Genomic DNA, 25,714 nt, shown 5'->3' with positions numbered 1-25,714 from the left:
GAAAACTGCAGCTCCCACAGGAACTTCAGGGTTAGGTTCCTGAACCTCTGGTCACAAGATTATCATCACTGATCAATATATAACCCTGTTTTGTAAGTGTTCCCATGTAAAGACATCCTGTTTGATACAGACTGTGGTTTCACTAACACTGAGCTCGCAGCCAACAGCACCACAACCCACGACTAAGCAAAGCTCATCTAACCCACGTGTTTCCTCCAGAAGGCACGATGCATCCAGCCCTCTTGCGCTTAGAACACTAGACAGCACTTCTGTACAGTGCTGGGGGGCTGCTTACATAGAGAAATCAATCACCAAGAAAAACCCAAGAGTGTGAAAAACACTAAATAAATGGCACTACACAGACCATGAAAAGGGCACCCGTTTACAGACTAAGAGCTGAAACAAGAGGGCAGGGCTTGCCCTTGCTGACCACCTGGAGCACGTGGGTCAGGCCCTCAGACCCTTCACACCCTGCACACGTGTGCCCCACATGACCACAAAAGCACCCTGAGTACTGCTGTTGGGGTCACAAATAAATTGCAGCGAGTAGGTGGATTTGCAAAAACGAAATCCATGGATAATTCAGGTTGTGTGTACAGAAGTGATAAACCTGTCAAGAAAGGCAACAAAGTACTATAGTAAAACTCAGGATGATGGTTCTTCATAAAACTCAGCGTGCGGGCACCATCAGAAAGGGGGAGACGGGGGGCACGACCTGCGTCCCGTATTTTAGGACCTAAGTAAGAGTCATTATAGACCTCATGACTAGTATGCTCTCTGTGTGTTTTTTATACATTCCCCAGTGTGTCTGCTGTACTTCACAATATAAAATAACACATGCAAGAAAAATAATAAAGGCCCCTAGATTTCAGAAAACCGATTTACTACCTAAGAATAAGAATGTCAACATTCCCTGCCAATAAATACCTCTGCTAGCTCAAGCTACCCACGGGAGCCACGTGATACATCTGAGCAACGTCCTGGGTAGAAAGAGAAAACACTCATACTTACTTTAATGGCTTTCGTTGCATAGATAAAATTAATGGCGTACAAGTTGTGTTCTTCCATTCCAGTACCGATGGTGAGGATGTTAGGGTCGAAAATGATATCATTTGGATTGAAGCCCAGTTTCTGCACAAGTAGATGGTAGGCCCGCGTGCACACCCTGATTTTAGTGTCTGTTTCTGTTGCCTGAGGAAAGAAGCAAAAGATGTAATTCGAAATAGAAGAATGAAATGTTATCTATGCAAACAGAAGGACACTGCACTTGTCGAAAGCACTTAAGTATCAATGCTTGGATTTCACAGAAATCCAAATGTCAAGCAGGCTCTAAATATCTGTCGAATTATCTCAGAGGAGGAATTGGTTTGAAGTCCCTTTGTGTTTTCATCAGCACAACAGTTACACTCCTGTAAAAGTCAAATCTTACACACACGTATGGTATGTCAGTTAAGTAGGCTTCTTAAACACATAGATGATAAAAATTCAACTATTACTAAAGAATAAATTAAACAGCAAGTGCCCCTTGTCCCTGGACCCACCAGCAGTGTCCTGGCCCATCACCAGCACTGCTGCCACTGCTCTCCTGGATCCTCCTGCAGATTCAACCCTACACAGATTCAAGGACATGTATTCATTCCCCACCCTCACCCACCATAACGTTAGCTCACTAACGTGTGCCTAAGGTCATAAATACAACTTACTATTACTTGTCAAAACAGTGACCCCCAGAAAGCCAAGCACTGACCCCAGCAGAGCTCTACCCCCGTCACTTCCCTTCACCCTCGAGTCAGGGCCTCCATCTCCAGCTTTGCTTCCTGTCGTTGGCCCCTAGTCCACTCCACTTTCCCCACACTGCTCTTTGGAGCTTCCTGAAACCCATCAAGCCTATCTTCCCTCAGAGCCCTTCTACGTGCTGCTGCCATTGCCCAGAGCGCACTGGACATGGCTCTGTGCTCCCGTCACTCTGGTATCTGCCCAGAGACGCCCTCCTCAGTCACCGTCTCTAAACCAGCCCCACCGCCACGCTTCCTGTCTCCTCTGCTCTTCTTCACCGCATCTCTCCTTCTAGAAATTAAATTTGTCAACTTGTCTATTCTTTGATTATTTGCTTATTATCTGCTATTAGCTAACCTGAGCTAGAACCAGTCTTGCTGTATCCCAGTGCCTAGAGCAGAGTCCACAGAGGGTGTGCTCAATACTACCACTGAATGAAGGAAAGAATGAGGCTCTAACTCCAAGTGTTTCTGAACTCTGTCATGGAAACTGTTTTCAGATCAAATATACCACCTCAACACAAGGCTTATTCAACAAACGACATTCTGAATGATTTCTGGTTGTATTAAAAAAACAAATCTGCTCAGAAGGAAAAATGAATACTTGCTATCAGTATGGTGGTTCTAAAAAAATAAGTCACACACAGTTCTGAATAAGCGTGCAAAATGTTCTTGAAAAACGGCCAACAGCACTGAATGAAGTGTTGAGTGTTCCAAGCTGACTACTCTGAGGGAGGAGACCCCTGACTGGATGCGAGCGCAAAGTGTGGTAAAGAGTCAGCTCCTGATCACACGCATCCTGACCTCCAGGGAGAGCGCTCCAGGCCACCAGGAGAAGAGGGGTGAGGACACTCAGTGAGGCCCCATCCTCCAGAGAAAGGCGTGCTCGGGGAATCAGAAAAAGAACTCCCTCTCAGAGCTGGGCTTTTAATCGCTTACCTGCTTTGGCATTAATTTCTACTGCTCTCCTTGGTCACTAATCTCTCCCTGCAGTTTGTGGGGTCAGATTTCACCTCCTGCTGGGGGCATCCCCCGTGACTTGGCAAATCAAGGGGCCAAGAGAAAGGACACCACAGAGTGGGCTCTGCAGCCTCATGGCTCCAGGCTGAAGGGAAGACGGCAGGCCCTCCCCCGCCTTGGCTGACTGTCCTCAGCAACTTCTTACTCCTCCTTCAGTTAGAGCGGTAAGGTGAAGACCGAGCGGTGGGCCCAGGAGTACGTCGTCAGGAGCAGGTCGCCCGGAGCTGCCTTCCGTCTTGGACTTTGGGCCCCCCTTCACCAGAGGGCCAAAGGGAGTTGTAGGTTCTAGGTTCATGGCCCAGCGAGGCTAGGAGACAAGGAATAAAGGTTTGGGGTCCCCATGCCGTCAGCATTCCTTAGTTAACTGAGCTGGGTTGCTCGGCCCTGGTCATTTCTCTCTCTGAGCCATGAATGACACACAGCTGAGTCTGGCAGGCTAAGCGTGTTAGGCACGGGAAGTGGGGGGTGGGGGGCAGCTGTGTACCAGAGGACAGAGCTGCACGCAGAACCAGCAAGAGCGCCCTCACAGGACAGGAGTTCATTTCCAAGCTAGAACAGACTCATCAACCAGCAGCTCTGTAAGGATGAAGCCTTGTCAAACTGTCCTCCCAGCACCGGGTCCAGTGCCTGCCTCATTAACAGACACTCTACTTCTGCACGTTGAATAAGCAAGTGAATCTCAGAACACACGGAGTCTCAATGTGCAGGTCTTTGCCAGGAGCACATCGTGTCAGATTCCCCAAGGCTCGCCTATCCTGTTCCTCAGCCAGGATTGTAAGATAAACATGCTGTTGGCCTCAGTGCCTGAAGACTTCACAGATCCAGAAGGCTCTCCACTCTAACCTGGAGGGATTTTTGTTTCCAATACCTGAACCCCACCTGAGGCCTGTTAATCAGAACCCTGGGACGAGGCCTAAGCATCAGTACTTTCAAAGAGCCCCCCAGTGACTGCAGCTCACAGCCGGGCGAGGAGCACCGGCCAGGAGATGGCGCCTTCTCAGGCTGAGTCAGAAGAAACCTCAGTGACAGCGCCACAAATCTAAGGGTCGAGAAAGAAGGAATAACCATCCTGTATGATTTTGATTTACCAGGTTTACTCTTTGCTGTAGAAAAGCTAGACAGCCATCAGGAGGTAGAAGGCTTCAGCTGAGAGATCCACTGCTTGGGCTCTGCTGAATTATCAGACACTTAGGGAGAAATGAGATAAACTTAAAACAATTTTTGATTTAGTCATCAAGGCACATACTGTGAGAAAGAAAAAGGAAGAGAAAAAAGGAAGGGGAGACACCTGGGTTCTCTGGAAATGCAGCCTGACAAGGAGCAGAGGAGAAACGGGACCAACTCCACAGGCAGGTTAAAGGTTTCAAACCTGACTGCAACAGCTTAGCATGGACCACAGAGCACACCAGGAGGCCGTCCCTGCTGCCACAGAGTGCAAAACGCAAGTGACGCAAACGGACGTCTGTGCTGCCGTAAGAGGGCACAGACAGGTCAGAAAGAAAAAGCTGAAGGGAAGTTTCCAAGGGAAAAACACATGACAAGAGACACCCTGGTTTTCAGAATCACTGAGGGCGTGGGCTTGGTTCAGACATCATTTGAGCGAATTCTCTACTGTGGTTAAGTACGTGGACAAGCACAGCTGAAGGCAAGGGTCAGGACATTCAGAGCCTCGGCAGAAGCAACAGCCACGTGGTCAGAAGCGAAGTGGGAAGGAGAGCCTGCCCGTGGTGGAAGAAGAGGGCAGAGCACTGGGCCAGGGCTGCGGGAGATGCAGACAACCAGGGATGCCTCCCCGCTCACTCAGCCCCCATGCCCTGGCAAAATTCATCCTCCACGCAGAAAGCAGATGCCAAGAGCCCGGGATTAAGCAGGAAATGGACAGGATTTAAGACATGGAGAGGCAACCTGGTGTGGAAAAAGGGGTCTCAGGTCGCAATCTAGGAACTGCAGGCATCACCACTGAAAACTTTTGAACTTTTAAAGAAGTCAAGTTGTTTTCAATGTCACCTGCTCCTGGCTTTTCTCTAGGAACCAGAGAGAGAGGCTGTTTGTGGGAAAATCCTACTCCACAAAGCCACCAGGTTTGGATGAAGCAACACTGTGTCCTGACTGCAGCAAATGAACCCACTCAAACCTTCTCCCTCACAAAGAGGGGTGCCAGGCACGTGTCGGGGAGCTGGGACTCAGTGTGAGAGGTGTGCCAACTGCATGCTGTGCCGTTAATCCTGCAAGACGACCGAACATCCAGGCGTGGTCTTGAGACCAAGTGTGGCTGGGAGGCCTTGCGCTCCTCACCCCTTCCACGAACTCCCACCTCTGAAGGTAATCTGGAGAAACTGCCTCACAAACAGAGAATTTAGAACACAATCCATCCTACAAGGAAAGGCCCAAGGAGAGAAACACTCAATCACGTCACCTTAGCCAGAGAGGGTGACCTCTAAGGCCCCTGAAAATGCAGGAGTATATGTCAGGTTTTAACAAAGCCCAGAGAGGGCCAAAGCAGATAACCTGAGAGTCAACTCCTAGGCTTCGGTCACCTGTCTTCAGCAGGGTGAAAACAAAGGGAAAACTAACCAACACTGCCGTTGGTTTCCTAGAACTACGTATTTATAATACTGTGGTGCATACCCAACTGGAAGGCATAAAATACTCAACTGAAAAACAGTATCAATTTAACTAAATTTAACAGAGTTCAGTTATGACATAAAAATCTACAAAGTCACTACCAAAGGAAAAATGCTTACGAAAAGAAAAATAAGCCAAAATCACAATAAAACAACACAAAATACCCAGGAATGCTCTTGAGATTCCCTACTTAAGGAAAACTACAAAACTTGACTGAAAGGCGTATCATGTTCTTAAATGACTCCAAGATACCAATTCCTCATTATTTTCTAGGTTAGGATTAAGTTTTAAACAATATCCTAATGGGACATTATTTCTCCATAAATTAGAAAATTATTTTCAAGTCTTTTTAACATAGGAAACTGTGCTGAATATAATGAATCTTTTACAGGATGATGTTGATTCTTCTTTTATACAGTTTACAGATGTGCAAACAGAAATAATACAGTCTGTGCTATTATGTGATGCCGTGCTTCTGAGAAACCTTACTTACCAAAACCTGTCATATAAAAATGACGACGTCAACTAGAAAGGAGAAGTAAATCTAGAAAATGAGTAGTGGTAAGTTATTTTTCACATAGAAATTTCAATAATAAAATGTTCTTTATCGTATTTTATATAATCTTACACATATTACAAAAACATGTATATTTTGTTATTTTAGGGTTAAAAATATCAGTTGATCAAAACTACTAACAACAGCAACACAGAAATGCTTCCTTATTTGCCTTCTAACCCAGAAATCTCCGAGCCAGTCCTCTCCGTCACAGCTGGGCTTGATGCTGCCTTGACTCTGGTTTTCATTGCAATGCAGATCACAAACAGCTAAGACAGCCACCGTGTACTGGAACGAAAGCACGTCTGAGTTCCTCTGCTTTGTTTGGCTGCAATAATGGTTTTCCACTAAAGAGAGCTGCTTTCTCCTTATAACCAATGGTGTCATCCAAGCACAGTGAATCTTGGTTCTTAACTGATTGTTACACCCAACAGTGTTAAGAACTCAACTGACAGAAGTGCCTTTGCATCAAAATATCTGTATTGCTGGTTTCTGAACTTTTCGAGTGTTCGACTTTTCGCTTTGCTCTTTATAATTTTCAACACTTAACCACAATTCTTCAATGAGCATATATAAGTGCATAATCATACAGTAAAAGTAGTTTTAACTAGGAAAAGCAGTTTTTGAAAAGGCATCTTTAATTCACCACCTTACTCTAACAATTATTCTCCTCACAGCATTTCCCTCCAATTTTTATCAAATGTAGTTTTACACAGCTATACACATACACGTACACATACAGTGTCTATGTAACTGTTGGTTATTTTTTTTTTATTCATATCTTGTAAGCACTGTCATGCTGCTCCAGAATCTTCAAAGCTAATGCCAAAAAACTCTGGATATTTCAGTAGAATGATGTAACTTAAGTTATCAATTTCTGTCCAGGCCTTTAGGTTATTGTATCTTCAATAAAAAGCTGGCAAAAAGTCTTTGTATATATAGTAAGTATTCTTATGCTGCTGAATGCTTTTCTTGGGATAATTTCCCAGGAGTGAGATCATTAGCTCAAATGGTATGAACACTTTTACGCCTCTCTTGACATGTATTATGGTGTCTTTCGAAAGGCCTGTCCCAGTTGACACTACACTCACAGTGAATGCAGCTTTCTGGTCACCACTGCTGTACCAGCACAGATCATGATCATTTTTAAGCTTACTTTTACCAACTTAGTAAGGACAAAACAGTACCTTAAAATTGCTCTAATATGCATTCTTTCATAACTAGCAAGTTAAAAAAATTTCCCCTACATTTGCTTTTTATTTGTGGTCACGTTCAAATCTAAATTGGAAACGTTTGCTCTCAGACGAGATCAAGCACTGTGCAGTGGAGACAACAACGGATTTAGACACATGCACCAGTCTTCAAAGGAGGCAGGCCAGGGGTCAAAACTTGGCTCCGTCACGTCCTGGCCATTTGGCCTGGCTTTCTGTCAAGTGGGATGGCAGCTACCCCCATGTGGATGCTATGAGGACTCAACCAGACCAGATGAGTCAGAAACAAGGGGTGGAGCCCAGGGGTGCACGTTTTTTAAAAGCACTGGCAGTGACTGCCCTTCCCTGTGGACACACAACATTCGGTTCTCGCTCTCAGAGCTGACCCCGCCTCCTACTTCCCTGAGAGAATGGCGGTGGTCACAGACGCCCTGCACACTGACCTCTAGGAGCGCCCGCAGGTCTGCACTCACGCTCGGCCTTCTCCACAGCCTGTGAGCGCACAGCCTCCCCTCCACTTGCACACTGATCACCAGCCCTGTCAACTCACAAGGTCACAGACTGAGCAAGTGACCCCTTTCTCTTGTGCATGCATCAGTTCCTCCCCTCTGCCAGATCGATCATTCTCATCAGCTTTTAAAAACTGGTTGTCACACCATCTACACACACACACACACACACGCACACACAAACACCCTTTAATTACCTCATATCTATCTATGGTTTCTGCTCTATTTCTGTTCCCCTTTATGATAAAACTCCCCCGAAATAGTAAATACCTGCTACCTACAATTCTCCTATTCCCTCTTGAACCCACTTCAGTTAAGCCTTCGTCTCCCTGGAGACAGCACAGCGAGATCGCAAACTACCCCATTTCTAAACCCAACGGTAAATTCCTGGTTTCCTCTACCTGATCTAGAAGAGACTGTCATGCCCTCATGAAGCTTGTTCTCCCCTTGGCTTCCAGGTGAACCCTTCCTTCTGGTTCCTTTCCCACCAAACAGGCTGCCGCTTCCCCAGTCCTTCTCACGGTGTCTCCTCTTCTTCCCAACCATTAAGCGCTATGGCTCCAAGACCTCCAAGACTTCTTCTCTACAGTTATTCCTTTGGTGAACTCAGTCTCACTGCTTTAAATACCATCTATGAACAAATAATCCCCAAGTAAGGGCATCTCATCTTCAAGCCAGACTTTGTCCACGAAAGCCAGGCTCACCTACACCACCGTACACTCAACATGCCACTGTAAACGTAGACCCAAACTTCTCCTCACCCCATCCAAGCTGGCTGCTACAGTCCTCCCTAGCTCAAATGCCCAGGCCCCAAAACCCGAAAACCATCCCTGACTCCTCTCTTTCATGATCAGTGTGAAGGCAAGTCCCACTGGCTCTACCTTAAATACGTATCTAGAAACAGACGACTTCTCACATCTACTGCTCCTGCCTTCGTCCTAGCCACCGTCATCTGTCATCCAGACCACAGCAACAACCTCCAATGGTTCTGCCTGTTCCCCACAGACCATTCTCCACAAAGAACCAGAGTAGTTTTAAAACATAAATTGGACCATGTTCACTTCTCTGCTCGAAAGCCTTCAGTGGCTTCCTAGCTCACTCACAGGAAAAGCCGAAGTGTTAACAAAGCGGTCTCCCAGGCCCAACGTGACATGACCTGCTACCTTTCTAACCTCATAACCTCCCAATCTCCTCCTCTCCCCTCTGCCCCAGCTGTACTGCACTGGCCTCCCTGCTGGTTTCCAAACATGACAAGCATGTGTCCATCTCAAGGCCCCCCCGCCCAAAATACTCTTCCCTACATTTTCACACAGTTCACTCCCTCACCCCAGTCAGGTTTCTGCTAAAATGTCACATGATCCACAAGGCCGTCCCAAACCATCCTCCATAACACAGCACTCGCCCTCACCCTGGTACTCACATAACCCTCCCCCTCCCCACAACCCTTCTCTGTACTCAACACCGTCTGAGTGTGTGTGTCTGTGTGTGTGTGTCTTCATTTCTTATTTCCTTTGCTCCCTAAGGACATAAATTGCGCAAAGGCAGGGATCAGGTTTTGTTTCCTGCTGGCTCCTCGGGGCCTGGCACACACTAGGCGCTCAAGATGTATTTGAAGGAATTAGAGAAGATATCTGCCTCCATTTTAACAATAACAGGTTGCTATAAAAATTTGAAAAAGAACATTTAGATAACAAAAAAGAGCTCCTGATAAAGGAAGACATAAAACTCAATGGAAGATAAGTATCGACGTAGAAATCTCACATAGAACAGAGCAAAATGTCAGAGCTGAAAAACAGGAGGGAAAAGATAAGAAAATTCGGCCATCTTTCCAAAACACCTAGTGTCTGAATAATACACATGCCGAGAGAGGATAAAAAATTCAAGGAAGCTTCCTGCAACTGTGGCCATAAGCTTCCTGACAAATAGGGCCTGCTGAGCACCCAACGTAAACACATGGTTCACCACCATGAGATTTCAAACCACCGTGGATATAGAAGATCCAAGAAGCACCCAGAAAATGGAACAATAAATAGGTTTCCGAAAAAGAATCAAGGGTTAGAACAGCACTGGACTTCTCACCGATACCAACGGGAACTAGAAGATCATGGATCGGTGCATTCAGAACACAGAGAAAACAATTTCAAGCCTGTACTCCAACACCCGTACAATTGTCAATTAAGTATAAGAGAATAAAGCTATTTTCAGACACGTAAGGTTTCAAAATATTTACTGCCATGTTTTCTTTCACAAGAAGCTACCAGAGAACACACTTTCCCAAATGAGAGGTTAAACCAAGAGATCTGAACACTTGAGAGGGGGTGAGAAGAACTGCCCAGATGATGGGGAGGGACATCTCAGTGACAGCTGTGCAGGAGGCCTGAGGAGCACCTTTCCAGATTGTATGAGAAGACCTGGAGAGAAGTCTCCAAGAAATTAAAAAGACGGTCTACTTAATGTGTTTGGATACACTGGATACTGGAAATTTACACAAGCAGGGGACAGTTTGAAAATACTTAAGAAACAAAGCAAACAAAAAGGTACGTATTAACTTCATGGAGAACAAACAGGGTGCAGAAAAGGAAAAGGAATCATGGCATACTACACATGGCTCAGATTTTACACTGCTTATTATAAATATAAGTGCCAAAATAGTTACAACTAAAATTAACCATATTGGAAGGATGGGGGGTAAAAGCAAAGATGTGTGGAGTTGGGGTAGAGAATGGTGAAAAAGTCAAATCCTTAACCACCACGGAAAGGCAGTAAATAATAACTAAAACCAGAATTTGAAGATAAGGAAGTAAAATGATACAAGATTTAGCTAAACTGTAAGTGGTTACCTCTGAGGATCTGGAGGGTTTATGGCTTCTGTTTTTCATAAAAAGAATTATTTGTCTCTTTAACTGCATATATACCTTCAGTAAAAATAATGTCAAAAGGTCTCACCACACTAAGCCAGTAGTAGAAGATGACCAGACAACTTTTCAGGAGGACAATTTAACAACGCGTACCAAAATGTTAAACGCGCACACCCTTTGTCTTACTGACCCCCTTCTACGACCTGGGACAATCACTCTACGGGGGAGTGGCTGCGGGATTAGGATGCCCGTCACCATTGTCCATGCTGCTAAAACCTTAGAAACAACTGCGACTTATGCAATAGCTAAGTAAAAGATACACACTGGAGAACAATGCAACCATGGAAGATGGAATCGCAATCCGTATTTACTAAGATGAGAAGATGCCAAGCCTTTGTCGAGTCAGGGGAGTCACAGAAGAGTAGTGCATACAAAGTGTTCTACTTTCTAGAACCTCTTCTCCTTCCCTAAATGTCCACATGGCTTTCTCATTTTATTCAGGTTTTCAAATTTCCTCCTAAGAGGGGTTTCTCAAGACCACCTTTTCTGAAATAGCCAACTCTTCCCTGACAGCCTTACCCTGGACTCTTGCATGCCGCCATTTAGCACAGACCCACATCTCCTAGGTCCGAATCCTCACACAACTGCTCGCTACCATTGTGACAACAGTCAGGTAAACTCCTTGCGTTCTGGTTTCCTCACGTAAAAAAGGACAAAAATAATAATATACAACTAACACTTACATGCTGGGAGGAAAAGCTGATTTAACCTGTGAGTGTGCTTGCTTGGGACAACCGAAAGTTCAGTACATGTTCATTATCAGTATTATCTCTCTTTTGCACTATTCTGGATTATGTGAGTTTTCCTCATGATGAAAATAAGTCTTTTGTACAAAACAATAATACTTTAGTTAAAAAAAGGTTTTACTTTAAAAATACAAAAAACAGAGAAAAGAAAGAAGAAGAACATATAACACTACCACTTGTCAAATATATTAAAAAAAAGAAGTCAATTCAACTCTACCCTTCAGTTAACAACTACCAGATTTTTTCCTGTTTATATAAACACACGTGTATCCATTTAAATCCTTTTATATTAAATAAAACCAGGATCCTGCCACATTTTTTAACTTTTCAATGTATTTTAGACATGGTTCCATCACCTCATTCTTTCTGCTACACAGTAGTCTACCCAGCATGTAGCCAGAGTTAAGCATTCCCCTGCTAATGGACACTGAGAGCCTTCTCAGTGTTTCGCTACTGCAGCACTACAATGCATGTGAACACATGCCCTTACGCACTCAACCTAGCATAAGACTCCCAGGAAGAGGCCGAATTATAGGGCATGGATTCTTTTTTAACACTGTTTTAAATTAAATCCTGAATTGACATAAAAGTATTTATGAAAGTCATGTGAGGTATAAAACAATAATCACTGCACACCCATCACCCAGGTTAAACGATCATTACATCTGAAGCTTCCCACTGCCCCTCTGATTCCAAGACAATATGAGAATTGCCATTTATCAATCTTTTCCTTTTTTCCTCTATTTCACAAAAGAAACTATTATCTTGTTATTGCTTCATTTTTCTATTTCTTTAATCATTACTAAGTGCAGTATCTTCTCATAGGTTTATTGCCCATGTATTTCTTTTTGTATAAATTGTTTATTCATTTCCTTTATTCCTTTTTCTACTGAACTAACTGTCTGGGGCGCTTTACTTTCTGATTTATAGAAACTCTTTGCAGACCAGGGATACTAACTCACCGCTACTGCTCATGCTGCAAACAGGACCCTATCTTTCGCCATGCAAAGCTTTACATTTTTATGTAAACAGGTCTATCAGTTTTCTTTCTGGCTTTCCAAGTTTACATGAATATTTTCCCATATATTCTTTATTTTTCTTTTACATTTAGATCTTTAATTGATGTGTATTTCATTTTAGTATATGGTTGGAAATGGGGCTCTAATTTTATTTTCTTACAGCTGCATAGACAGTAATTCAAATAGCATTTATTGAACAACTCCTTTCTCAACTGATACAAAGACTTTATTATATAATCAAATTCTCATGTATATAGATGTAAGTATGTGTGCTCATGTATGTATGCACTTGTGTGGACACACACACAGATCTACAGAAACCCCTCACTTCACTGCACTTCACAGACACTGGATTTTTTACAAATCTAAGGTCTGGGGCAACCCTGCGTTGAGCAACTCTATTGACATCATTTTTCCAACAGCATTTGCTCACTTCATGTCTGTGTCTCAGTTTGGTAATTCTTTCAATAATGCAGAATTGTCCACTATTTTTCTACTTCTCATGGGGATCTGTGATCAGTGATCTTTGAAGTTGCTGCTATTACTACTCACTGAAGACTCAGATGGTGGTTAACATTTTTTAGCAATAAAGTATTTTTAATTAAGATATGTCGTCTTCCTGGACAGTGCTATTACACACTTAACAGACCACAGTATAGCATAAACAATCACTTTATTGCAGTATTTGCTTTATTATGGTGGCCTGGAACCCAACCCACAATCTCTCTGAGGCATGCACGTGTGTGTGTGCGTGTATACGCATACACATGATGTACAGATCTGTTCAGGACTCAGTTCTCTTGCACTGCTTTAAGCCTGTGTAACACAACGGGGCCGGATCAAAAGAAATCGCTCACCTGTCCTTCTTCATCAAAAGCCATGACCACCACAGCAGCCCCGAACTTCTTAATCCTTCTGGCCTTCTCCAGGAAGTCTTCTTCTCCCTCCTTCAGACTAATGCTGTTAACAATACACTTGCCCTGGCAGCACTTTAACCCGGCTTCAATCACAGCAAAGTTGGAAGAGTCGATGCACAAGGGCACCTGAAGTCAGAAGGGCAAGGAAATCACAGAAGGACGACACGTCAGCACAGATTCCCTTCCAACGGCTCCCAGATATTCCTTCCTTCTTCTGTAGGGAAATAATTAACAAATAACAGTAGTGTGACAAAGGCAGGATTTTAATCTTATTCTTAAAGCCCAAAAAACTTGGCATAATTCCTGGCTTACAAGAGACCACACACATGGGCCAGAAACTGATAACTCAAAAGGTCATAGCAGCAAAATGAAACCACTGAAGTCATTTCACTGGCTTCCCCCTGATTCTGACTGACTTTCGACAAGTCATTTACCTTCTCTGCACCTCAAATTCTCAAAATATTTACTCCCAGAGGAGTAATGAGGCTTTTTAGTAGGGAGTTAAGACACAAATGAAGGATGGGTTAATGTAATTCACTGCTTATCACAAGACTTCTAACTTAACACATTTGTTGAATAATGTGTAAGTTAGAATAAATTATAATGAATAAAATGACAGCCCTATCTCTCAAAGCACTAGGAAGTTTCTTTTAAAAAATGCCCAAAAACTTCAAAAATCACTTATCACAAACTCAGTGATAAGAGGAATGAAGTTAGATTTTTAAAGTTTTCAGAATCCACCTAAAATTTTTGAAAAGACTGACACAAAAATTAACTTTCATCTTTTAAAGAACAAATGTAAAAGATGGCATAATACTTTAATTTAATCTCGTTTTATAATTTTGTCTTACTCTGATTAGCCTAAAAAGGTCTCTTCTTCCTGCAAAAAGGAAGAACTGAGTTCCTTCGTCTCTGTTAGCAACACAACATTCTGATAGGAACAGGTAAGTATATCCTTCAAAGGCATGAAAAGTTGGTTCTTAGCCTATCCAGACATCTGAGGAAACTCAAATCAATTCTTGTGACCAATTCCAGAAACCTTGGAAACAGCCAGGCTGAAGTCACATCTCTCTCTGAAGTCTGGTTGATATAGGAAGGCTATCATGAAGTGAGAAAACTGATGATCAGAAACCACTGGGCTTTCAAGACAGAAAATCAGAAAACCAGTGTCTGAGATGACACAGGAAAGGGAAACTGACAAAGTTAAAAGAGTGACAGAGCAACACACGCTAATTCCCCTGACGAGTAAAAGTCGGTACGACCTTGGCAATGTCAGGCTCAGAAGCAAGGAAGTTGCAGAATCTGGTCATTGCGCTTGGACCGTCGAGCATACCATCATCCATGTTGATGTCCAGCACCTGCGCTCCCATTTCCACCTGCATTCTGGCAACACTCAGTGCTTCCTGAGGAAAGAATTCAACAGAAACCAGCATTAGGAGAGGGTGACTCAGGGAAGGCTAACAATAGTCCTTTACCGCTGGACTAACTAGGCAGCCTCCCCGACCATGAGCCCACTCTCAATAGTCACAGGTTAAGCTTTCGTTAACATCTCTTCCATCACAGGGTGTCAGAATCCACCGAGGCTCTGATTCCTCAAGAGAAGAACCTCAATGCCTCGCCTGGAGTTCCAGGCCCCCTGGGACCCACCCTGCCTTCCTACGTAACTGAGCTGTAGGTACTCCTTCCTCACTGGCACTGTCTCCCAGTCAAATCCGATTCTACTTGTGGCATCGAGCATGCTGTTCCCTCTGCTCGGAATTCAACCTCCTTCCCTCCTATACTGTTTTAAGACCCAGCTCAAGTCCCATCTCCTCCAAGAAAAGTCCTTACAGAAACCATCCAAAACGTGTATCACTCTTCAGCATCTACTGAAATGTGCAAAGTATTCACTGCACACTACTGACAGAAGTTACACGAAATATGAGTTAAACTTTTTTATGCTAAAAGGATTTTCAAATCCTTTAACACTATCATGTGCTGTAAATCTCCAAGTGCAAGATACATTTCCCACCTTCGATCATTTAAAGAATATCTAGTAAGATCAGTGTTCCAGAGAGCATACTTTGAGAAACACTGTCTACTCCACAATGACCTACTATCTCTAAACTTCCATAACAATTATAAACGTTCCCACATATTGTACTACCTTATTTCCTCATGATTTCATGACTACTAGCTTGTTCTCTGAAACAGATTTCAAGCATTTAGAAATCTAGAAAGGTCTCATGTGTCTCCCGCTCTCCTCTGAATAGTGCTGGGCAAGACAAACGTGTTCGGTAACACTTTCTAGCTGACTGGGACAACTGAGACTTTATTTTGTTTAAGTCTTCATTGTACACTTCATAGTGGAAAAAAAATAAGCAAAGATAAAATCAACAGTAGATTCTGATGTTGTCCTAATTTTTTCTTAGCCAAGGAAACCACAGAAATGTTTAGCCATCATTGTGATAGAACAGGCATGAAACCTTCTGGCACAAGTCACAAGGAAAGACCATTCGTAGTGACCCAAGGTACACAGAGAAAAAGGATCAAAATAAAATTCAACAAATCAAAAATATGTTTTTGGTATCAGCAACGTGTATAAGAATAAAAACAAGTGTAAGTCACAATTCTTGTTCTTAAAGGGTTTACAGAGATGCTAATACCTGACTTTTCTAAATTGTAAGAGCCAAAGATTAATCGCTTGGTGGGCCAACATTCCCAAACAGGCTCAAAGAAACGAAGTGATCTGTTTAAAGATGTACAAGTTAAGCAAAAAGACAGCAGCGGAATTTCTTTCGGGTCAGTGCTCATCTTATTAACCACGGAGCCGTAAGGGGTCACTAACGCAGGGGAAACTAGAGTCCAGTGAGGAGGCATTCCTACCGAACCCCTTCCCGCTTCACTGCCTCCTCCCCCGCTGTCCTCCAGGCAGAGACAGCAGAGTGGGAAGGGCGTGGCTTTGGTGGACTTGGGGTCTATCATTCACTTGCTGTGAAACAAAAGGAGAGGTGTTTAACCTCCCCAAACCTCCAATAACACATGTGTAAAATGGAGAGAACAACAGGGCCTACCTCAAAGGCCTGTGAAGACTACATGAGGAATCCCACGAGTGCTTAGCACAGTGACTGGCATGTATGTAATCAGACCTTGTTAAATGAGAGCTATCACTCCCACTTGTCTTCTTCCTAAAACGCCACCTGTTCTCAGCATCAAATCTATCAAATCTGAGAGCTGAGAGCACAGAACGGTCCTAAGAATCAAAGTGTAAACAGAATCACTGAGAGCTGAAGAACACTACACCATAAAGGATCATAAGGATTTCAGAAGGGAACAAACATGGACAAAGGCCCTGAGGCAGAAGCAAGCCTCCTGGAACGTTCAGATGACAAATCAGGATGGAAGGAGGTCTGGTGCCTAAGTGGAGAGGACTGGATGATGTCCTAAGGAGTTTGGGTTTTATCCTATATGCAAAAAAAAGCCACCCCGTAAAAAATTCTGAACTGGGGAGGCCACGGCAGAAGCACATGGTGGCTGAGCACTAGCAGGAACGAAGGGAAGTGGACTGTCGGCCAGGTAACCAGGTAGCCAGGCCCTACTGAGGTGTCCACAGAGGGACACCTTGGCGGGGTGCCGTGGAGTAGTCATTAACAAGTCCACAAAGGATGATGCATGTGCCTTTTCCTTATGATTCAAACTAAGTCTACTTTGAGACTGGTTGTAGGAAGGTCTACTTCCTAAAGGCTGCAAAACCTTAAAACGAGAGAAGTTGGATGGAAAAATAAAAATCACTAAAGCTCAAACCAAATTCCTCCATTTTTAACTTCGTATTTGCATAAGAGAAAAAAATGCTGTCCAGGTGTTTAGGGTAGGCTCTACCTGGATTAAATGTTGCTCATCCAGAGTGACTGAGCTGAAGAGCACTATGGCTAAGCCATCCTGCAAACTTTCCAAGGCCAGGCCCATTCTCTTGTGTTTGCTTTTTTATTTTAGTTCACAGTTAACAGAATCAACAGTACAACATTGTCCGTGTTTGAAGTGGTCATGAGGAAATGAGTGGGAATTTTCTTGGCTTTCCCTTTCCCTAGAAAGATTTGTGAGAAGCAAAAATGAAGAGAACCTTCAAATTTTTCAATTTACTTCACAATTAGTAGGAACAGCTAGAATCGGTATCCCTCCAATCTCATCCCACTTCAAACCCCGAGGGCAGTACTTTCTGACAAATATTGACAGCAGCAGCTCGGATTTTCTGAAGCCTCATCCTCCCACCAGCCCAGCCTGCCGCAGACACACTTCCCCGTTCCTTTCCCACTTCCCAGCAGCTCTGCTAATAACCATCAAAGGCAGAGCTGTTTTGTTTGCATGCTGTCTTAGCCAAAAACATGGCAGATGCCTCAAGGGTTTCATTAAGATGCTCACTTCATAATCTCCTGCCATGATGAGTTTAGCAAACTTCTTGGATCCTGCAACGTTACAGCGCTCTCCAATGTTAACAAAGTTGGTGTACGGTCCGATCCTGAAGGGCTCCAGACCTTAAAAGGAGAAGCATTCTGAAAACTTTCTGAAAATGCATATGACAATATGCGACAAAAAACAAATGTTTTCATGAGAAACAGAAGAAATTTCTGTGCCACTGCATGTCTGACTAGACAGGAGATTCAATGTGGAAATAGGACCGTGGCCTTCCCCCCAGGGATACTTAAACACAACAAAGACTGTATGTTTATAACCAGAACTCTCAAAAGAAGAAATATTTCAGGGCTTTAAACTGCGATTTTCTCTAAAAAGCTGAATCACACAGCTCTGAGAAACAAGCAAAAACTATCATCATATCTTATTTAACCCAGAGTCTGAGACAAAAGCCATGAGGTGAGAAAGGACTGTTTCGCAGCTGTCCGTGCAGACGTGGGCTTGAAGCCAGAGGGAGCAAGCATCCTTAATCCCACCAGCAGTGTGTGTGGATCTAGAGGCCAACAACCGGTACCCAGCGAGGCCAAAGGGAGAGGGGTGTGGGCGGAGCCCTGGCAGACAGTCGGCCCCAAGCTCTCTGCTTCTCTCCCCTTGTTGGCCAAAGGGCCACAACGTCTCCCCATTACAGGCCAATTCAGGGCAAATATCAAATGAATTAACGTGGGTCCACTACCCACATCAGTGGAGGTGAAAAGCAACCTGCAGTATAAAGTAGCACTGCAGGAAAAGGCCTTTTACTGTTTTTGTTTTACTCATTCTATTTCCAGTGTTATGCTGCAGGAGTCCTGCTCGATGGTTACAGGCAGGCTCTGGGGACAGCAGCCCAGGGTTCCAAGCCCTGCACAGCCATCTCAGCAAACAACCCAGGAGACTTCCCTCAGAGCCTCTGAACTTACAGAGGACAGTCCGTAAAGTAGTTGCCTCACAATGTTACTGTAAAATGAGACTACACTGATGAGCATAAAATTAGTGCCAGCAATCACAAATCACAGCTGCTCTTGTTAATAAAAGAGGCTTTCGAGTCCTTTGCCAAAGAACTGGCTGGGGAGGAAACAGCTCTGAGGAAGGGAAAAATAGTAAACATAAGATAGGTAATAACACAGTATTACAGGTCTTCTGTTCCCTGACCGGGGAGACTGTCAGCTCCCAGTTTTGGCTCCTGATCTCCTTTCCCACTGGTAACATCCTCACAGCCTCACCCTCCACGCTGGCCTCAGGGCACCCCTGATCCCGAGTCAGACAGGCAGGGAAACCAACATTTAAATGCTGAGGGACCCTGTGTCATTGCCCTAGAAGCATTTCACACAAAGCACTTCTGATCAATTATGAATGTGAAGTATCTGTTATAAAAACCAAATTTTTCTCAAGTCTGCAATTTATAAAAGAACAATTAAAAAGAGTGATCATTCCTAAAATCTAATTGCAGGTGATTTTAAAAACAATTTAGAAATAGCACATGAAATTCAAATCAGAAATATTCTTTCATTCCTACAATTCTTTTTAAAAATTATAACTAAATGGTTCTTTCCTGTTTCAATTTTGGCAAATGTTGACAATTTTAACTTAGTCCTTGACTGAACTCAATTAATAGCTGTAAGATCTAAGGATGAAATAAACTATCCTCTCTGACAAGCCACTTTTTCGAGGCAGGGGGTGTGTCATAAATCATAAATCCCTTCTCCTCTAGTTTGTCCTGTCTTCTGGAGTATAAAAGCAAAGAAAGGGCAGCCTGAAGAGGCGTATTTCTAACCCGACTTCGTTTTCACTCACTGGGATTAACTCTATGCAACATGTTCTGAGCGAGAACAGTGAGTATCACTTTCACCGTCACTCGTACTTCGTTTCACTTTTCTTAGGAGAACACGCGGAACAAAGGTATCCATTCAGAGAAGTGTTAAATTCTCAGTTGTTAGAGTGCATAATTCCTCGCGTGCTATTTGCAGGTTTCCTAAGAATCTGTTTATACATTTTTTTTGCTTAGTGATACTAGTTAAAACTACGTCATTAAAGTATTGTGGGAAAAATTTAAATTTAAAGTTATTTTTGTAATAGTTGGCATGATGAACTATTTTGATGAACTATTTTACCAATGTTCTTTATTTGAACACAAAAACTCATTCTGAAAAAGGAGCGATGCCTACCCCAAAGGGCTGTTGAGAACAAGACAGAATGACAAACGCCACAATTCTTTGTCAAGTCCTGAACACATGGTCAATGTAAAAGTGTGACTATGGTGTTTCAGAAGGAAACAAAATTTTCCAGGAAGAAGCTGCCATCATTACAAAACCCTGAAACTGGGCTATGTGGACTTTTCAGGGACCAGCAGCCAATCTGACAATTTAAATTGTTAGGCTGTGGTGACCTAGGTGTATTTTCAAAGCAGTGCACAATCATTCTAATTGGCACTATCTGTGCCTTCATTTCCATTTCCCTGAAGTCAATGTCTTCCCGCTCCCACTCTTAAAAAAACAAAGGGTTCTTTACTAGAATTTATTCAAGTGACAAAAAATACAAGTACTATCCTCTGGCCTAATAAAAAAGTTCCTTGGCACAAACATCACTACAACTTAAATATACTAACTTAATCTCCAATGGTTTCTGAAATCATAAACCTCATATCTTTACAACTTACCAGACAGTAGCATATGCCCTTCGAAAACAGTGGCAGGTGGAACTCTAGGCTTACAGTTTTTCACAGCTTCAGCGATTTCTCTGAGTCAAAAGAGAAAACACTATATCCATTAATTCAGAATAAAATAAACTAATTTCCAGCTATGAAATTAAGTCTATTTAACATAATTATATACCAAGTTCCAAATGTGAAGCAGCAATTATGCTCTTTAGTTTTCTCAGTAATGCAGAAAACGAATCTATAATCTTCAGTGCCTCTGTATCTGCCCAGTCTGCTGCGCACTGACTGCACCGGCATCTGAGCTCAGACGTGAGCCCAGACGCGACGGCCTGCACAGTGCAAACAGCGACTCTACCCCTCCCTTCCAAACCTGCGGTGTCCTTTACTGCACCAAATCCACACGTGAACTATGTTCTCCCTCCTCACTCAGGAGCTTAAAATAAAAAAAAGGCCTAATCATTGGGAAGGAAAAGCAAACAGGAAAGGAGGGTCAAGGGTGAAGGAAATTAAACCCTTTAGGTCTGTTTTTCTCAAGTGCACACACATAGAAGGGAGCGTACAGAGTAATACGTCACTAAAACTCCAAAATAATTACTCCTAAAAATTTGTTTTAATTATTTATAGTTTCTTAACCTTATCAGCTTTAATGAATTATGTCTTTGATCTACCTGGAAAAATCTGGATACTCCATTAAATTTATCAGGACCAGTACGAACACCTCCCAAATTAGTATGCGAATGTCAGTGTCAAAGTAAAAGCACCAAACATATATAGAGAGAGACAGGTAGATACACACACACACACACACACAGATATTTTTAAAACAACTCTTTTTATAAGGGAGATAATCTTAAAAACAAAAAGAGATCCAAAGGTAAGCTATCTTCAACAACTGACAGCCTTCAGATATTACTTAAAAGATGTTTATAAAATTATACAGGGACCTGAACATGCCCTTCACCATGCCCTTGTCTCATGCACTTCCTTCACGTGCCCACTCAGCAACGCGGGTTAAGCAGTGACTGGGCCAGTCCAGGTGAAGACACTTCTCTAGACCTCAAGGCGCTTGCTGCTTACCATCTTTTCCTTTCACAAGAGATTCTAATGGAGGCATGCATTTTTAAAAAAATTTGTTTATTTGGAGGGAGGTAATTAGGTTTGTTTGTATGTTTGTTTGTTTGTTTATTTTTAGAGGAGGGACTGGGGATTGAATCCAGGACCTCGTGCATGCTGAGCATGTGCTCTAGCGCTTGAGCTATATCCTCCCCTCGGAGGCATGCATTTGCCCAAGAAATAAGAGCCGTCCCCTCCTTGAGAATTCAATTATTAGTCAGGTATTTAAGGGCAGAATGCTAAGCTATCTAGGTTATGTTCTGCAATAGTCTAAGGGAAAAAAAGCTGGAGAATAAGAGAAAATTAGAATAGCAAAATGTAGAAAATTAAGGAGACTGTGATAGACACATGGGGGTTCATTTTATTACTTCTGTACTTTAAATTTTGGAATTTTTCATAATGTGAAGTACCCTAGTTTGCTAGGGCTGTCACAATGAAATACCACAGGCTGAGCAGTTTAAATACTAATGTCTATTTCTCAAAACTCTGGAGGCTAGAAGTCTCAGATCGAGGTGTCAGCAGGACTGGTCCCCTCTGAGGCCTCTCTCTCTGGCTCGTAGTTGGCTGCCTTCTCCCTTCTCCCTGGTGTTCACATGATCCCTCCTGTGTGTGTCTGTGTTCCCTCCAGTCACAATGGATGAGGATCTATTCACATGACCTCATTTAACCTCAATTACCTCTTTAAAGGACCTATTTCTAAATACAGTCACATTCAGAGGAATTGAGGATTAGGACTTCAACACATGAACTCTGAGGGCACAGAAGGTAAAACATGCAGAAGTGACTATCACCTGATGTGCTCTGGTGTTGTGCCACAGCATCCGCCAACTATATTCACCAAGCCATCCATAGCAAAATCCTGCACTTAGGGAAAGAAAAAGCTTCAGAGAGTTCATCTGAATTCTAAGTTCACCACTACCAATTCTGCAGAAGAGAGCTACATTTCCTGAATAACTAATTTTACATTTAAGAGAGAGCTAAACATACTTAACTCCAGATACAAAGCATTCATAAGCCTTAGATATAAGACTTGAAACATTTCAAATACTATGAAATGTAATGAGATATTTATTTGCCTATTTGATCAAAAGAAAGATTTTTCTACCCATATGTTGAGCAGAATGAATGTGAGCTGAATAATGCATTTTCAAATAACACAAAGTGTCAGTTTTTAAATTCAAGTCGACTAAAACCTAAGCTTAAAGAATTAAAAATTCAGTTCCCCAGGCACAGCAGTCACATTTCAAGTGCTCCGATAACTACATGCCACAGAAGCTACGTATTGGACAGTTGGGGCTGGAATTTACCCACAGCTGGTTTGAAGGACAAGATAACAGAGAGGAAGTCAAGGAACTGAGATGTCAGAGTGCTGCAAAGAGCATCCACACAAGGTACGGAAATCCTAAGAATTAAGGCAGAAACAGTTTAGGAGAGAAGGGTAGTAAGCCATAAGCTAAAAACTCAAGGAATAAGGAAAAGAGACACAGGGTTAGTAATAAGTAGGGGTAGTGGGCAGCATGGTTTCATGACCGGGGATTCAAAGATGGGAGGGGCGTGGGAGAGGAGGGAGATGGGGGAGGTGGCAATGGGGAGCAGGGAGACATCTACTCCACCCAGCAGTGGGAGGGCTGCAGAAGAGCCAAATCCCCGTTATTGCAGGTTGGACCTCACTGGGAATTCTCCAGCAGCCACCAGTAACAGCTGTGGAGGATGCTGACAGTGAGCCCCACCACTCTGCCTCCACCATCTTAATTCATCTTAAGCTTTTGTTATATACACACTGGGATTTCTTTAGGGGGAAAGTCTGCTTCTAAATATTCTAAATCAAAAATTCCATTCCTCTGTCTCTTAAAAACCAAGTGAAAGAGGATTCTTGACCTTTAAGTGCATGGCCATCATGTGCGGAGTTTCATCATAGTCACCGAAGGTATTGGGAAGACCTATGAAAGGATATTTTAATCATTATCAGAAACTACTTTAACAAATTATCATAGTATTTGTAAAGGCTTTAGGGTAAAAGGTTAGCAAATTTTTAATCTGTAATTAAATGGTGATTACTTACAAAAACAGATTAGAATACTAAATATTAAACATATTAAGTATAGAGATGCCACACCAAAAAACAAACAAATGAAAAATCAGAGGACAATAAACGTCCATTATTTCTCTTCCATTTGAAAGAAAAGCATCACTACTATATTGAGGCCACATTCCCCCACCCCCATCCCTCCCCTTCCCATTAAAAAAATTCATTCTAGTTACCTAACTGCTTGGGGTGGGGACTAGGGGAGTACCACACTTCCTTTGAACTAATGAGCCCCTGACATGAAATTAAAAACAAGCAAAACACAACCAGTCTGCTTTCAAGTAAGTTTTCCCAAGTAAGATGTTTGAATCTAATTGTCCAATTTTCTATTTTATTTATTATCCCCTTCCAGTCATCTTACTGCTGGTGGCAAATAAAATTTACGGCCCATTAAAATGTACATAATTGGAGAAAGAAGACTGGAAAATGCTTTTTAGCCCCAAGTAGCTAACAGTGCTCAAAAACATTCACTAGGAAGTCTGGCTAACTCAGAATGGACTCTCCCTCATGGTCTCTGCACTCATCTCTCTGGCCACGTCCACGTGGTGAGCACTGTCAAAGACAAGGCTCTGGTCAGCTAAGTGACTAGGCTCCATTCCCCCAAGTTTTGTCCACTTCTGATGCTTTCAGGCTGAGCCAAACTGTTCCTTCAAATCTAGAGGGAAACAGTGGTCTTGTCCCAAATGCTCTTTAGTTAGAAAATTCCTATTGAAAGTAAACAGCATACTAAGACCTGCAAAACAAACTCTTTTAATCAAGATCTATTACCCTATCTACTCAAATCTTGTGTATTTGAATTTTCCCACGTGTAACATACCTGCATTGGGATAACAGAGGACATAAGCTGTTGTACATTTTCCAACTGTTTCAATAAAAGGTCTCATTTCAGCTGCACCCAGAGCACAATTTAATCCAATGCTGGAAAAACAAAAAGAAGAAATTAGAAGCATCCTCTTTTATTCTAAATATTTACACATATAAAAAGTTATGATAAAAAAAGGCATATATTTAAAAACAAGCAGATAATAAATCTCCTGATTCAAAGCACGTTTATTCAGCTACAGTCAGAGGCATCTCACTGAAGTCCACTGCAGCACTGAATAATTCTGCCTGTGTCTCCTACATCAGATGATCTTACAGCTCAAGGACCCTGCTTATGGACGTGACTCCTTAAGTAAGTTCACAGTTTAGTTAATGGTGCACCATGAAACAGAAATGTCTGCAAACTGACCACTGCTAACAAACATCTGACTGGAAAGCAATACTCAAAGGAAAGCAGAAGGGAAATCTTGGAGGTAGAAGGAACGCTGATGGTATACAGAAGCCACTTAGGGAGTCCAGAAGACCGAGACTTAGTCTTTGCTCCAACTGACTTGCAAGGTGACCTTGGACTTGGAATTGTCCTCTCATAAATTATGTGGGCTTGTTTGGTTGTAAATCAAGGGGCTCTCTGTTTTGCAGAGAAACTTACTGCGGACTCAAATAAAACAGATCAAAGCAGAGCTGCTAAACCCTCCAAAACCACTCTCAGTGGGAGCCACTGGGGCCTTTAAGGAATTCAATAATTAACTATGAAGGGACTGCATGGTGTCATCTTTTATTTTTTCACATTTTACTTTTTTCCCTTTACGCTGATTTCTAAGTGCAATATGACATACTAGATTAGACCCTGGAACAGAAAAAGGACATTTATGGAAAAACTTGAAACCTGAGTGAAGTCTGGAGTCTAGTTAATAGTAATACACTTATAGTTTTGACAAAAGTACCATACTTAATATAAAATGTCAACATTAGAAAAAACTAGATAAAAAGCATATGGGAATTCTCTGTACTATCTTTGCAACTTTTCTGTAAATGTGAAATTATTCCAAAATAAAAAGTTTATTTAACAAATACCCAACACCTATTTATGATAAAATATCTGTGTCAACTAGGAATAGAAGGGAACTTCCTCAACTTGATAAAACCCATCTATAAAGACCCTACAGCTAATAGCATGCTTAATGATGTAAAACTAAATGCTTTCCCCCTAAGCCTGGGAACAAGGCAAGGAGGTCTGCTTTCATCTCCCCTTAAAGATTCTGCTGGGAGTCCTACATGAGGCATTAAGAGGAGATGGAAAACAAAAGGTATACAGA

General features: G+C 42.6%; 1 protein-coding gene across 5 annotated transcripts in view; it reads right to left on the bottom strand.

Moving 5' to 3' along the window:
• MTR (5-methyltetrahydrofolate-homocysteine methyltransferase) overlaps window positions 1-25,714 on the bottom strand; it is an 89,244-nt gene that overhangs the window by 47,839 nt on the left and 15,691 nt on the right. For all 5 annotated transcript variants that reach the window (XR_004324167.1, XM_032491922.1, XM_032491925.1 and 2 more), the window contains exons 9-16: window positions 24,394-24,494; window positions 23,369-23,430; window positions 22,282-22,349; window positions 20,378-20,457; window positions 17,695-17,807; window positions 14,559-14,699; window positions 13,237-13,422; window positions 1,012-1,191 (exon numbers count right to left, since the gene is read on the bottom strand). Coding sequence is in view for 4 of the 5 variants with exons in the window: in XM_032491922.1 (XP_032347813.1) it covers window positions 1,012-1,191; window positions 13,237-13,422; window positions 14,559-14,699; window positions 17,695-17,807; window positions 20,378-20,457; window positions 22,282-22,349; window positions 23,369-23,430; window positions 24,394-24,494 (931 nt within the window). In the remaining variant the exon portion in view is untranslated. The remainder of the gene's footprint in view (window positions 1-1,011; window positions 1,192-13,236; window positions 13,423-14,558; window positions 14,700-17,694; window positions 17,808-20,377; window positions 20,458-22,281; window positions 22,350-23,368; window positions 23,431-24,393; window positions 24,495-25,714) is intronic.

Source organism: Camelus ferus, chromosome 11, assembly GCF_009834535.1.
Source record: "Camelus ferus isolate YT-003-E chromosome 11, BCGSAC_Cfer_1.0, whole genome shotgun sequence".
NCBI classification, from domain to species: domain Eukaryota; kingdom Metazoa; phylum Chordata; class Mammalia; order Artiodactyla; family Camelidae; genus Camelus; species Camelus ferus.
The sequence above is the reverse complement of the archived record's forward strand: the minus strand, read 5'-3'. Positions and strand labels throughout refer to the sequence as shown.